Source organism: Plectropomus leopardus, chromosome 4 (genome assembly GCF_026936395.1).
Source record: "Plectropomus leopardus strain MGB_pleo_1.0 chromosome 4, ASM2693639v1, whole genome shotgun sequence".
Taxonomy (NCBI): Eukaryota; Metazoa; Chordata; class Actinopteri; order Perciformes; family Serranidae; genus Plectropomus; species Plectropomus leopardus.
Genome location: NC_142179.1, coordinates 16,076,196 through 16,092,233, shown reverse-complemented (window position 1 = coordinate 16,092,233; position 16,038 = coordinate 16,076,196). Strand labels below are relative to the sequence as shown.

Sequence of the window (16,038 nt, the reverse complement as noted above, 5' to 3'; positions counted from 1 at the left end):
GTAAGAAGCAGTTATCCTTACACCAAGAGTGCAGCCCTTGAGAGAAGAGAAAGCGAAAGAACAGAGAGCCACCACTGAGCCCGAGCCACAGCCCAAAAGAGAAAAAAAAAAAAAAAAAAAAAATTGGCAAGTTAATAAAAAAGAAAAGCACCAACTGTTTCTGTACTTTTTTACGGGGAATTTTCAAATCTAATATTTAAGAAGTGCTCTTTAGATATTGAGAGTCATCAACCACTATCTTTTCTTGTAAAATGTCAAATGTAATCTGTAACACCGGTGTAGTCACAAGTCTATCAGCCAATGGGAAAATCTCCTCACCATGGCTTCCCTACTCAACATTTTTGTGTAAGCTTCATAAGCTCTATTCTCTCAGTGCTACTTTGCTTGCAAACCATAGGTCTGGCACAGAAAGAAGGAAACTGGTCCATTATCAAGGTACAATGAATAATACAGATCCCCCTGAAAGCTCCTCATATACACTCCCATACACTGCGGTGGTGCATAGCTTGACTGTGTAGAGAATTAGAAAAAGAAATCCCTGCCTGAGGTTTAAATGGAGTCTGACAGGCCCATCTCCCATTTTCAGAGACTAATGCTCCACTCTGACAACCATGACAGCCCTGAATTGTTGTCGCAACACTGTCACTGGATTTGCTACATCCATCGGATTCAGCAACACAAAACATTCCAGCAGACTGTGAATTACATCTGAGTCAGATTTGACTCAAATTAATGAAGCAATTACAGCAACAAGAAATGACTGTATCAAAATCCAATGAGTGTTATGAAGAACATGATTTCTCTCGGTTGCTCTTTTTCTCACTGCTGCTTTGATGTTTGTGATAGCATCTACGATTATGAACCTTAGGAATTTCAATTATGGCATGTGGAAAGCAAATAAAGTGATACTTTTGAATTTGGTGCCACATGACCAGAGAAAACAGAGAATAAGGTCTTTGACAATCTGTTTTGCTCAAGAGGTAAAAAACCTACAACTACCAGAATCCACTGCGCCACACCGGACCGATAAATGCTCCCACTGGTAGGGACATAACGCGAACTTGGACACAATGGCGGTTGGCTGGTAACAAACAAACTCGTATTACCAGTATTCCCACACATTTTCTTGAATTTCTCCATGACTTTTCAAGGACCCATAAACAATTTAATGACCATTCACAACATATTGCAAGAACAGAACTGTACTTTGCTCCAAATGTTAATTATTGTATGAAAACAAGCCAGCAACTTTTTCCAATGTCAAATAGTCTGTTCTGTTTGTTACATTATGTAATAAGAGGTTATCCACAGAAAACTAACTGTAACAATTACCTTCATTTCACACAAAAACTTTCAATGGTTTCTACTAATTCCATGCCTTTTTCAGGCCTGGAAAATAAGACTGTGACATTCTATGACTATGCCAGGATTTTCATGAGCGTGGGAACCCTGTATTACAGTTAAATGGTGAGATAAAACCTGTTCCTGAAAACAATTTAGGTGAGAAATCTTGGTTTAAATTCAATCAGCACTGTTTTATTGTTTGATTGGACTTTAATCTGAGTTAAAGAGACAGAAAGCGAAAGAGGGGCCGGTTTGTCTCTTGATCCACTTCGATATTCTTTGTGTACACAGTGGCTGCATAGGTGGCGGACAATACAAAAATGTGAAAGTAATGCCAGTAGTTTGAGCAACAACATGAAAACTTCCCCGGATGGCTGGTATTGCTTTTTACAAAGTTGGCTGAAAATTGGCGAAATAGCCATATATACAGTGACTTGCTGATTATAAGCTCACTCATTTAAACCTTCCACAATATGGTCAACTCCATCTGTGTCTGAGTTTATGTTCATACAGACTGACTGTGTGTGTGTGTGTGAATGATAATCCCCACCAGTGTGCGTGTGTAGAGAGGAAAGGAACAAGGATGTTTAGCCGTGTTTCTGTTTACAATATGTTAATGGATTACCGAGAAATATTTGACAATGCTTCCTGATGGAAAGGCCGGCCCTCCTTTTTGTGTATGTGTGCGTAGATGAGTAAGTTTGAGAAGCTGGGTGAACACTCTTGTGTGTTTTTGTAGGTGCCTTGACGTCTGTATAGAGTTTATCTGTTTGTCTAAATCTATTCTTCTGTGTTCCCCACAGCTCTCCTTAACTGTCTCTGCTTAAAAGGTCTATAAATGGCCCTCTATTTATTCTATATTTTCTATATTTATTATAAGTCAGATATCAACGCAATTTATTGTCTGATGTTGAATTCAACACTTAAACCTATTAAAGTGCATTGTCAGGTACATCTCATCCTCCGCAATATGAGCAGATGCATCAATGGCCGCTATTGATGAGTACAATCTGTGCCACATACTGCAGATTGCATTGACATCCGATCTTCAGCTCATCTTTCCATATCCTCCTGCCTTAGCACACATCATCCACCAGTGTAAAGAGAGAGAAACAACAGAGCAGAGGATAAAATGCAGTGTGCATGTCAGTGCTTAGCTTTAAAACAAAGCGTAAAGAATACCCAGAGGCCCTGGGCTGTTTGTGACTGAAAAGTACACAAAAAATGTGGTTAAGACTGTGGCCAAGTGTTGCAAGTGTTGTATGTGTGCTGTCACACCACAGAAAAGAATAACACCAAGGAAGAATAGTTACAAAACAGGTCTGACTGACAGCCATACAACTACCCCACAACCATTTGATTAGCATGAAGGACTAAAACCACTGAAAAAAAAAAAAACTTTGTTGGAAAGCATTGTTCATATCCCCGCAGCCCACTGTGATGACATCATCAACTCCTCTGTGTCCCTCCCAGTTTATAACGTAGCTGTAAGACAACTATCCCCACAAGACATGCTGCCTAAGTATGACTAATCAAAACAAGGCAGCTGAGAAACCCAACAATACAGCACTTTTTTTCAAGATGTTTTTCCAGTTAGTTTGGAAAGCAGTCTCCATCTCCGTGTTACAATACCTCTGTGTGCTCGCTATTTCTGACTACTGTAACCCTCAACTTCTTCTTCAAGTTTGGCATTCAGTGTGGGAGAAAATGACAGGAAACGTCTGGCCCATTTGACAATAAATTTCCCTAAATACATCTGAGCTGAGCTGGGAAAAAGCATGGGCTGGGCTAGGCTAGGCTAGCCTTAAGGGAGCAACCATACCACAAAAACAACACACGCCCACAAATGCATCTGCACGCCAATTCACATTATGTACTTTAAATGAACTTGTGCACATACTCCATTATGGACACAGTAAAGTAACAGCTGTAAACCCATGGAAAGACAGTAAAAAGCACACACACAGCACATCATCACTTCCATTACTCACCATATCCAGGAGTGCCTTCTGAAAGGAAAGTGGCTGAGGTGCATCATGGACCTGTCATTGGGAACACCTGGACAATGTCCAGGCTTCATACCGAAGCTGCTTCAGGACTGATCTCTCTTCCTGTTAACCTTTCACCCTTTGGACCCCTCTATCTATCTAGCTATCTATCTACAGACACTGCCCCACAGTGTCCACAGGCACCAGTACAATACGTAGTGTCCCATACTGCAGTCCACTGCTGTGAGGCACCCATTCAGACCAGTCTCCCAGTAAAGAGCCTCTTCTAAACGTCCAGTCTCACTGGTTTGGTCCTAGTGCATCACTGCAAAAAGCTTAAAAAAAAGTCAAACTACAAAGCACCATAAAATCCATTGAGTTCCAGAGGAGACATAAAAAATCCCAATAAATGGGACAATAAAAAAAGAACTATGAACTGGTGGCAGACTTTAGCCCAGTGTGAACTCTTGTCTGTCAGCGAGAGAGTCTCAGCAGTGCAGTGGCCACCCAGCTAAGCTCTCCGGCTGCTGCTCTTTTTTCCGTGGGATTCTTCCGGCAAAGGTTTGGAAATTACTGTCCCACATCCACATGGTGAACCGGTTCAGGGACTCATTCCTCTGGAAAACATTCCTTTTCCTGACAGCCAGCAACGCCAGTTGGAGAGGCAGCGGTAGTCACACCAGCATGACAGAGCATGTTACACACAGAGTCACTCATACACTCACATTGGCTTTCATCCTCTCAGCGTTGCCCCCTTTGTCTCTCTTACTTTGTGTCTTCCTCTCTGTTCTGCCCTTTCACAACCTCCCTGGAAAGGAAGGGAGGAAATGGGGAGAGAAAAAAAAGTTAAGTGCCTCTTCGGTATCTCCCCTTCTCTCTGCCTCGCTCTTCTCTCTGCCTCCTCCTCCCTCCTTGCTCCAGTCAGTGGGATGTCCTGACCCTGCGGAAGAGGTGTGCCTGCTCCTTCAGTATCCAGTAAGCTAAACCTATTGATCCTCTTACCACATGCTGCTCCTCTTCATTCAGTGAGGAACACGTCTGCACATGTACAATTAGCATACACATAGGAGTTCCCATACTCACACGGAAAGACTCTACTGTATTAAGTAACATGGACAAAATGTTGACAGAAGTAATTCCCCTCATTTCCTCCCCTTAATTCCACTTTCCGCTCTACTTTTCTTCTCTTTTCTTAAGCGTTTGTGTCTATCAGAGCCCCTCTTCGTCATGACAACGCAAGCACTGCTGTTGCCATGTCACTTTGTTTTTTGTTTTTGCGACTCCAAGCACACCCTCTGTCTGTCTCTAGTGTCTGCATGCATGCCAGTGAACCATGAAATTTCAAACCACACAACAAATGCCATCGTATTTTTCTCTGTGTGTATCTGCGTGTGGCATATAGTTTGTGCGTGTGTGACTGTTAAAGCATGCAGGGGGCCTCTCAAGGCATGTTTGTTTCAAGAAACTTGTTATACAGGATGTCATTGGCTTTACTGCAGTATAATGCATTCCTCTGTTCTTAAACCAGCGGCTCCGGGGCACTGTACTGTCTTTTATATCTAGTCAATTATGAAGATAGGATAAATCGCAGCAGTTCTACAATTCATTAATGTTATCCAGAGTGTGTGTCTGTCTACGTAACAGTGTGTGTTTTTATAGACTTTGCGTGCGCATATCAATTTGCACGTTTGTGTGCGAGTGGTGCTGGCAAGGAAGTTATGAGAGGAGCTTCAGGGTTAGCACACTAAGGTTGTGTGTGTGTGTGTCTGTGTGTGTTTTGCATTAAAGGGCCATAGCTGTGGCGAAGCTCCAGTTGCTGCGGTCTGAAAAACAGGATCCAGCACTGCTTCTTACACACATCCTGCCCAACACACACGTCAGAAGCCTCTCAACTCCTGCCAAAAAGTCAAACCACCTCGCAGCCTCTGTAAGCCTGCACCTTCAGCCACAACAGCCACTCTCGAATAGGGTGGAGTGAAGCTGAATGTTGGGGAATCCACTTGCTGGAAAACAAAGACAGAAATGCCGTTCTCTGGGGGGATGTGGGCAGTTTGACAGTTGTTCAAAATGTTCAATTTAAGGGGCTTTATAGGGTTTAGCAAGAAAGCAGCAAGAAAGCAGCTAGAAAGCACCGAAGCACCTGTCATACATTATGTACACATACAAAAAACAGTTTTTATCTTTCCGACTGTCTCTCAGGTTTATTATTAAAACAATATCATTTTAGACATCTGGCGTACAAATCGAAACCGGGGCCAGCTCTCTAATAATAGAACATTCACTGTACGTCCCTGTGAGTATGTATGCAGTATTATATAATCTTAGTCCGTGCTTTAGGGGCTCCTGGCCCTGCTCTACCAACAGGGCTGTCTCTACTCAACAGTGAGCCGTCACGACTCATCCAGCAACCTGAGGGAGAGAGACTGGAGGTGAGTGGTAAAAAATAAAAGTGTTAAGGCAGACTCAAATAAATATAGAAAGCAGGAGAGGGCATGAGAGCGAAGGAGAGAATAACAGGTGAAGTAAAAAGGTGGGGTAGAGGGATGAAGTGGATGTAATAGCATGCCAGCTCTTTTACTGGATTTAGGTCCGCTCTTTCTTTTACTTGATTATTATCTTTTATTGGTCTGTTAATATTATTTTGTTCTTTTTTAACCCTTTGAAACTTGGATCGACATGACTTTTCTTGTGCTGCATTTTGGATGCCTTTTACAAGTATCTAATCCTTTGGACCCTGAGCAAGCAAAATTCTTTCCAAAACATTTGTGAAAAGGCAATGAGCAACTTTGCAAAAAATTTAGAGAAGTGTTTATATGTTTAAAAAAAAGCTACATAAAGATGTCCATAAAAATATATTTAGAATTATATGAATTCAAATTATGTTAAAAAAACAAACAAAGACACAAACAACATAATTATTTTAAGCACTTTTTCGGGTCATCCATTTCCTTGTTGGTTTTTGACTTTACTTTTGCTATTTTTAAATAAATTTTCTTGGACTTTCTTTTTTTTAACTAATTTTTGTTAATTTGGGGGAAATGTCTTCTTAAAAGGCTAAGCTTAAAAGGCTTTGCTTTCTTCCCATGTTTTTGAAAGGAATCAAGCAAATTCGCTCAGGTTTTTAAGGTTAAGTTCTTTTTAAATTCATATGCATTATCGTCTTTTACTGGTCTACTTTTTGTATTACTATTTTATTTAATGTTTACTTTTTTAAAATCAGTTCTGACTCACGTCTTTATATTTTATTTATCGGTTTATTCTTCATCTTAGTTATTATTCTATGAGGTTTTATTTTAATTTTCAATGGATTTCACAAGTTTTCATAGTCTGTTGCTGGCTTTATTTCGTGCCTGCAACTTTATCCTGGCACTCGGTGCAGCACATTGCTCTTCCAACTGGATTGAAATGTGCTATATAAATAAAGTTTTGCTTGCTTATTTGCTTATTCTTTCATCTTTTTAACAGCAAAGGCAATTGTGAGGCTTTTCTCGTCAATTTACTTGCCACAGGACCACAGAAAAGAAAAGACGGAGGGTGAGACTGCAGCTAGTGACAGAACAATTTCAGTTTATGAGGATGAAATCAAAGATCAAATGCATCCATGCTACAGGGACACAGAAACCTTGAAACAATGACATGCGCCTGACAGGAACCTAACTCCTGACATATTACAGTCATAAAGTATAGTGATAACCCATCACCATCTCTGACCCCTGCTTGTACACAGAACAATGTATTTCCATCAAAATATCTCATCATATTTGAATCCACAGGCCTTTTCCATTACATTAGCGCTCCGACATGGCTCTGTATGACCGGGCATCAGGGAGAAACAGGCTGGATTACAAAGCGGAACAAGTACATATCGATTTCACGTGTACTGACATTTTGCAAAGTACTTTTCTTCATTTATCTGCAGATCGATGTGCAAAGAACGCAGGCTGAACAACCAGACGGCTTTAGCTCTGGATGTTTTGCAAAACAAAACAGACATGATGCAACTTGCCAGGTCATAAAACCTGTAAAGCTACGTAAGGTCAGCTTTGCAACGCAAAAGTCAATGTAACTGTGTTGCAAATTAATGCATAATCACATAATAAGACTACTGTGCAGCCAAGTGACATTAAAAAATTAAATTCACATGGGTGCGACTCAATCATTACTTTGATTTGAAAATCGCAGATACTTTACATTCAAACAGGAAAGCATATCTCTCCAGAGCCTGAGGGAAATCTGGGCCTTCGTCCCTTATGCACGTTTTGTTCCTTTGAGGTAGGCCAGATGTCCGCCACTCTGCGTGTCGCTGTGGAAATGCCTTGGGTCCAGTCCTCCTACTTGCCATTCACAGATGGTTATGCAGTGGCATTTGAGCAAAGGTTAACTCATTCCCCCTTCAAATCAGATATTTGTAATTAGATTCCCACATCTAATGGGGACATGGAGGCTTCAAGGGCCATTTGTAGAACGTGAAGAATGTTTAAGTGCCAAAAAATTACTCACTTGTGGAGTGTGGAGAATTTTTTTCGACACTTTGATTTTAAGGCAGATAGGGAGGGACTTAATTTATTAGAAAAATATGCAGAAAATTGAGGAAACAAAAGTATTTCAAGTATTATTGCACCAAGCTGTCACCAAAGTAAAGATTATCTGTATGTGTTTGATTTAAGCTCTTTAATATAAATTATAAAACTTGACCAAGATTTATCTGATGCCTAAAATACATAGCTTTACATACTGTAACTCACCATTTACTCCAAGAACAATATAATGACTGCACTCAGGTTAGATTAAGGGAGGCGAGGGAGCATTTTGCGCAGTGCGATTACATACAAAATTAATGTAAAGATGTAAACAGACACAAATTAACACCAGGTGATACAAATGACGCAACACGAATGATATAAGCACTCAAAATTTACACTATTTGTGTTAAAAAAAATTTCCACTCGTACGATAAATTTGCATGCCGCTGTGTCACGAAAGCCTATCAGTGTTGTGCTCTGGTTGAGATTTACCTGACATTATAGAGTCTGAAACAGAGGACAAACTAATTGTCCCTGTCTTGAAGCTCTATGACTCAATGCAACACTGTACAGAGACAGAACAACAAAGGAGAGAGCTTGGCGAAAAGTGAGCCATAGGACAACATGATATGTCCAGAAAATATGTATTTGTTACCGACTATTCCTGTCTTGGTTCACAGTGGTTCAGAGCACAGAGCCTCTGTGTTTAGTGTGGTCACACTTGATTCCAGCTATTAACTATACTGATGGTGTGCATGTTCTCCTAACAACCTGCCATAAAAATGGGTATTTATTCATTTTTCTTAAATGCATGAATAGATTCTCACAAAAGTAAACATTCATTCATTAGCCGTAACTACTTATCCTGTTAAGGGTTGCTGACATTAGGAAAGAGGCACGGTTCACCCTGGACAGGTCGCCAGGTTATCGCAGGGCTGACACACGGCCTCAGACAGCCATTTAAGCTCACACTCACATCTACCGCCAATTAAGAGTTCCTAATTAACCCTTTGAAACCTGGAGCGACATCACTTTTCTTGTGCTGCTTCCACATGCCTTTTACAAGTATTGAAACCTTTGAATCCAAATTAGTGCAATTTCTGTCAAAAACATTGGGAAAAAGGCATTGAGCAAATTGGAAGAAATTTGTATATTTGGAAAATTACTTTAAAAAAAATAGGTAAAAACTTGTGTGGGAAAAGGAAAATAAAAATAGGGAAAAACTATATTTCTAATAATCAGAATAATATATTCAAAATTATGTTACAGAATTATTATAATTTTTAAGAGCTTTTTCCAGGTCATTGATATGTTTGTTTTTTGTTTGTATTTTGTTTTGTTATGCTTGTTTTGTTTTTTGTCCAAAAAAAAAAAAAAATCCTGGTAATTAAGTTGTGCTTTTTACTTCCAAATTTTTTTTTCTTTAATTGCTCATTGCCTTCTTCCCATGTTTTTGACATAAATCGGGCCAAATTGCTCAGGTTTCAAAGGGTTAACCTAACTTGCATCTCTTTGGACTGTGGGAGGAAACTGGAACACCCAGAAAAACCCACACCCTCACTGGGAGAACATGCAAACTCCACATAGAAGAGCTCCTGCCAGCCAGCAGGTTCAAACTTGGAGCCTTCTTGCTGTGAGGCGACAGTACTAACCTCTGCTCCACCGTGCCACCACAAAAGTAAACATGACATATAAAGCCAAAATTCAAAGGCAAATACACGGTATGCCACAATGTTTAGTGTTTTTCTTTCACCATGCAGCAGAGAGGACACTAAATCTGTCCTTGTTTATAAATCCGCTTAATCAGATGGTGGTGGTTAGAAGCATCATGGATATTCGGTTAAAAACAACCATTGTAAACTCTGATTCCTGCTTTGACTGCTTTATGAGGCTGTTTTCAGGGAGCAGGTACAGATGGGAGCGTACTGAAATATCAATGGTCCAAAACCAGAGGCAATCGCTACTACAACACCATCTGGTGAAGATGGGTCTCACTAACAGTCAGTGCAATCAACTCTGCTCTTTCCTCTGATACCTATATTATCGCATAACATTGACAGAGAAAGCATCATATTTATTATTTTTACAAGCCAAAAGTGAACATGTTGCAAATGCCACGTTGCTTGCACTGTTATATACTCATACTGTCATTTGTGTCTGGAAACCGTCCCACACACAACGTACTAACAAGAGTGTTAGTGAAGTGTTCACCTGGCTAACCTTACCAGGTGTTTTATAAAGGGAAATTATCATTTAATCTATTTCTTTTCAGAGAGCAGTTCACAAAAAAACACATCAAATTAAACCTGTCTATGTGAAAGGTTCTCTTTATTTGTCACTCTTTATATATCACAGTTTTAAAAAAGCATCAGTTTAGTGTAAAAGGTGAACTGCTGATCAGGAAAAACATCATCTTGCTAGTTGTAAACATTAGTAGTATATGTAGGAATTTATTGCTGGCTTTGGTATTTCCCCTTTGACGTCACAAATTGCAGAGGCATGTTCACACATGTGATAAACAGAGAGCAGAGAGGCCAAAGATACTGGCAGACAAAACAAAACATCTTAATTGTTAGAAATACCCAATAAAATTAGTTTATTTATCACCTGCGGCAGGCAATATACTGTGAATTTGTCTCACAGTAAAAGCCACTGTTCCATGTGTTTTTTTCAACATATGTTGCTGGTTGACTCTTCCAACGCACCTGCTTTCAATCAAGCACTAATTAAAAGTTGCAGAGCTGCAGGATTTATTGCTGGTTTTGGTATTTGCCAACTGACGTCACAAACTACATAGGTGTGTCTGCACAAGCCATAAACATGAAGGGGCCACATATTACAGATTCTTCGTTTTTAATTAACAGTTCAGATTTACAACTTCAGCAACGAGTCATCCTTTCTTTTACTTTTCCGAGAAGATGAGCAGCCAGGTGGGTAAATGAGAAAGTAAGTGAACTTTAGGATACTACTTTTTTGCCCCCTGAAAACCGCACGTTGTTTTTATACAGTAATGTTATCTATTACATATGGAAAAATACGAGTGGGGCAGTTTTATTCCTGAGTGGCCTCAATTCAGTGCAAATCCTTAATTTGATTTGTCTTAGTTTTTACTTGTTAAAGAATTTACTGTTTCTTTGTTTTTAAATATATCCTACTCTTAGAATCTTTGATGACTCTAAAAAGTGATATAGGAACAATTTAATGTTGCATTGCAAATCACAGTAGGAGGTTTAAACCCAGACCATCAAATGAAGCTCATCCCACCCCTAACAGATTTATCTGTCTCAAATTCAAAATGAAATTTGATTTGACATTTCAAAAATATACATAAATGGAACAAGTCATACACAGCAACAATTTTATATTCACTGAAATTATGGAGGATAACACAATGAAGTTAAAAGATAACTTTCATTGTGGTCCTCTTGCTTTGCATTGACTGGGCTGTTCATTGCACTGGCTGGCTCAGTCAATGTTTGTTTCTGCAGGTGGACACCAGTAATTATTTATAAGTGATTAATTGTTTGGCTCTAATTGCCATCTGTATCTGTTGTGGTTTTCACCTCCACCACCGAGCAACGAGGACATTTCTCTAAGCTAAGGTTGTTAATGATGTAGAAAAGTGACAAGATGCATATTGTTCACAGATGTGTTGAAAAAGATACATGCATGCTAATAGTGCATACAGTTGTCATACATGGCCCCACTATTGCTGCTACCTGTTTCTCAATTTCCTTAGCCCTGTTTTGTACATCTACAGTTTGCTCCCACTCCTACCACTTAAATAAATATCTGTATCCATACCACCCAATACTCTCCGCACCTCCGTTCCCAGCCATGGTGTCAGCTCTGTTGCTCAACCCCTCCAAAAATAGACTTCTCCTGCATTGCACCAACGTTGTGTCACTGTTGCAGCCGAGGCACTTGCCTGGCTCCCCCTGCACTGGCTGACTAGTCTGAACCTTAATCACAGCACTGGTTGCACTGAATGTCTATTTAGGCGTGATTAGTGATTCCTCTGGGGGATGATATGACCCAATGATGACCCCCAGTGATACGCTAATTACTGTAGGCTCAGGGAGCAATGACGGTCTGCTGTTACACTGAATCAATGAAGGAGAAATTTACTTTGATCCTGATCAATGTTTGATTTTAGGCAGTGTATCTGATTTATTACTAATCTGCATGAGGCTCCTGAGCCTCCATGCTCACATTAACCCTTTGAAAACTGAGTAAATTAATCTGATTTCTTTTAACATCACAAAAAAAGGCATTGATCAACTTAATAAGAAATGACCCCAAAAAAATTAGCATGAAATTAGTTACAAGGAAATTTCAAGAGACTTGGCCCACAAAAATGTGAAGGAAAAAATAAGGTAATGACCTGAAAAAACCCCAAATAAGAAACTGAATTATGAAAAATAGTTTTAGTTTGGACATTTATTCCCAAATTTTTTGTAAATTCTCTCTCTCTGTCTCTCTCCTTGTCATGTTTTACTAGGGTTTTGCAATTTGGAGGACTTTTCTTGCCAAATTGCTCATTGCCTCTTTTCCTATCTTTTCAAAAGAAATCAAACAAGGTGTCAAAGGTCTTAAATGCTTGTGAAAGGCATCTGAATGCAGCATTCAGGTTTGAAAGGCTTCTCTTATCTTCAGGTTTGTACACAAGAGTAAGGGTCTACAGTCATAGCAGCTCTGTGCGGCTGTACTTAGTCCATCATCTTAGTAAGCTTGTTGGGCGTTAACTTTGGATCGAAAAAAGGTGAGTGCCTTCAATCTGCTTTTTTTTTTAATGACCAGCAGGGGCTGACTGAAAAAAATAAGTCTAATTATATTCAAGTCTATGAGAAAATGATCCTACTTTTCATTTTTTCATGACCAAAATAATCATTTTCCAAAAGATCTTATGGTCTCAAGCTAGTTTCAAGTCTTCATAATTCAGCATGTTCATTTTGTGATTAATAGTCCCATTTAGAGTTAAAGGGTAACACCACCTAAATTAAGAATTCCAATGTTATTTCCATGGCCTAGTGAAGTTCAATCAGTATTTGTGAGCCACCCTCTCTTAAAGCCTAAAATCAAAGAGGTTAGTGTCAAGCTTAAGATGTCATCAAGTATAAAGACTGGAGCTGCTCCACAGACAATGAATGGGAGCTTTATTTGATCACTCTGAAAGGGAAAATGTACCTGTATAATCAGAACTTTCACCTGGCTGCTCTCAGTGACATTTATAACATCTTTCACTATTCACTGTCTATGGAGCAGATTCAGACTTTATACCGTATGACATCACAAATTCGAATCTTAGTGCTTTTGTTTTTGGATTTGGGGGAGATTTAATGATGTTTACCAGTAATTTTTGGACGAATTTTTTGTGAGAATTTTGGTCATTTGGGTTCTTAGTCAGATCCACCCCTCACTCCTCTACAGCTACAACCTCTCATCCAAATATTGTATGCTCACTTCCAGCTCCAAAAAAATACAAGATAGGGATGACCAAAATGCTGAACTCGAGACTTCAAAACACGGGTTCACAAACCAACGGATGACATCACGGTGGCTGCATCCATTTCGTTTATACAGTCTGTGCTTAGAATACTAACAGTTGGTAATTACCACAAAACAGATGAGGCTAATAGGAATGTCCTTTGCAGGTATTTGGTCAGAATTTTACAAAAGTGATTATAATTCATCCGGATGGAAAATGAGTGCCTGTACAAAATAATCCAGAGGCTGTTATTTCAGTCTGGACCAAAGTGGTGGACAAAAAGGCTAACATTGCTATCCCTAGAGACATGCTGCCAGCATGGCTAAAACAAGACATAGAGATGACAAGAAAGAGAACAAGACAAATATATTCGTTCAAGCTGCTGAGATAAACTTGAATAAACTCTTTGAGTGAACAAGAGTGAATGGCTTTTTGGGAGGAAAACTGGGTAATGGAAATTCATTGCAAAGCTTTTCTCCCCCATGTTTTTTCTCTAACTAGCCTAAATTCCATTAAAGGGCATAAATTATTAAGAGGGCACAGAACGTAGGAAAGAGCATTGTGGGGGACTAGTGTGACATTAAACTGTTCGAGTAATTACAGGTTAGGAGGAGGCTTGCAGGCTGTAAAATTATCTTGCCCTGAAAATGGTTCAGTCTGTGACATTCTGTCTGCAAACTGTAGAGGAAACCACTAAAGTCCGTCACACAGAACAGCACACGCCCTTCCAAATACTTGCATATTGGGCTCGTGTTTTAGTTAACATGCACAGTGCTAAAACACTAGCAAAGGAGCAATGTGAACCCCAAACTTACAAAACTAGTAAAAACACACAGTAAAAAATGCCATCTGCTGGGTTACAAGGCCTCATCGAGTATTAAAGGGGAAGAGCAGCTCTTTTCACAAATGTAATATTGTGTATTGATTATGTTATGATGCCAGTGTGATGGCAGACGCATCAAAACGTCCAACAAACCACTAGGATGAAACAAGATGGGAGATATAAATGTGTCGTATCTCTATTACGGGAATGACGAGCTCTTAAAACACTAAGACCTGAGTTATATCAAGTTGTTAGTTTTACCTCATTTACTTCCCCTAACTTGTAGAGTCATAAACAGATTCCTGCATGTGGATAGCCCACCTTAGACAGATTTTTTCCTCAGCCAAATGGATTCCATTTAAAAGCCTGTAGAGTAATGAAGTTTAAAGTGCAATTGATTTAAAAGCCTGCCAAATTAATAAAATAATGGATTATTGTGCAACGGAAGAGGGAAAATGTCCTCTTGTGATTACAATGCTGATATTCACCTGTCACATTTTGGAGCTGAGACCATTATGAATAAATTCTCAACCTGTGACCGAGACCTTATTTCCCTGTGTTTATATGTTGACAGTGTTGAGACAAAGAAAGCAGGTCGCCCTCACCCAAAACCAAAACAAACAAGCAATCAACGACCATATAGGTTATTCATGCAAGCAGCTTTTTGTGACCATACACTGTATATAAAGATGAATGAGATAACAGCTCCCCCAAAGTGAGGTTATTCAATCTCCATCGCCCCCTGGTGTCTGACTGAAGTTCAGGTCCTAACACCCGCCCCATGTTAGTGAATGGGACATAGGCCAAACTAAAAACTCAAAAGTACACGCCAAATAAATGTTTCCCAAAGATGGTTTCTGTCACTGAAGGTAGTTCTCATCACCTTGATGTTTGATTAAGTGTTTGTTTTTATCATAAGTTTGGTTTTAATGAGTTATTAAATTATCCAGGGGGCTTTTCCACCATGATTGACAGCCGTGACAGCCAGTTTGTGCGCTTGCATTCAATGGAGCTGCTCACAATTGGTCGGACAGGTGTTTTGGCGGGAACTCCCCCACTGTGGATATCGCTACTGCGCAGATGCAGGGCTCTCACCCTCTCACCCTCGCAAGATGGCAACACCTATATCCCGGATATTTTTGCCTCACTTCAGCATAAAGGGGCCGTGTCGTCCATTTTACATACAGTCTATGACTGTGACCCATATTTTTGGTAATCGTTAGATGGCGACCTCAATTAAGAGCCATAATAATGACAGGAGGAAAAGAGGAAGTCTGGTGACGTAACATACACAGAGACAAAGCCCATGAGGGCAGGCGGTCAGGGTGGTACAAGGTCAAACAAACACTGAATTGGCTGAAAGCTTGGTGCTTACAGACACTACATGCTGCATTGTGCGTCTGTGTATGACGTCAGGATTCACTGCCCAAGCTATGTTTTTTTGAAGCCCTGGGAGTTAGACCAGGCTGACTTCTGAATATCACTTAAACAGGATCCCCTCAACAACATTTCAAAACTTATCCATGATTTTTCAAGGACCCATGATCATTTTTTTCTTGCACCACATGCACACTGTTTCAGACATAACAGATTCAAACAAAAAAAAAGGTAATGAGCAACTGAAATGAGCAAGAAATGTCCCCCAACTTGCAATAATTTACAAGTTTTAGAAAATTATATAACAAATCCCAATCTAGTCCCAATCCCAAATCCAGTTTACTCAGGTTACAAAGGGTTAAAAATTCAATTATTTTTCCAGAACTTTCCATTAGTTTGACTAATTCCACGACTTTTCCAGGTTTTGTTATTAGTATGGGAACCCTGCTTATAAAAGAAAAAAGCAGTCAACTGTAGGCCGAGTTTCACTATGAT

At 39.7% G+C, this 16,038-nt stretch overlaps 1 protein-coding gene across 4 annotated transcripts in view; it reads right to left on the bottom strand.

Annotated features, from left to right (window-relative positions):
* pde4d (phosphodiesterase 4D, cAMP-specific) overlaps positions 1-16,038 on the bottom strand; it is a 242,955-nt gene that overhangs the window by 81,061 nt on the left and 145,856 nt on the right. The window contains exon 1 of one of the 4 annotated variants that reach the window (XM_042487566.2): positions 3,336-4,251. The exons of the other annotated variants lie outside the window; for them this stretch is intronic. Within the exon in view, the coding sequence (XP_042343500.1) occupies positions 3,336-3,424 (89 nt within the window). The 5' untranslated portion in view covers positions 3,425-4,251. Of the gene's footprint in view, positions 1-3,335; positions 4,252-16,038 lie in introns of those variants that run through there. 4 annotated transcript variants of the gene reach the window in all.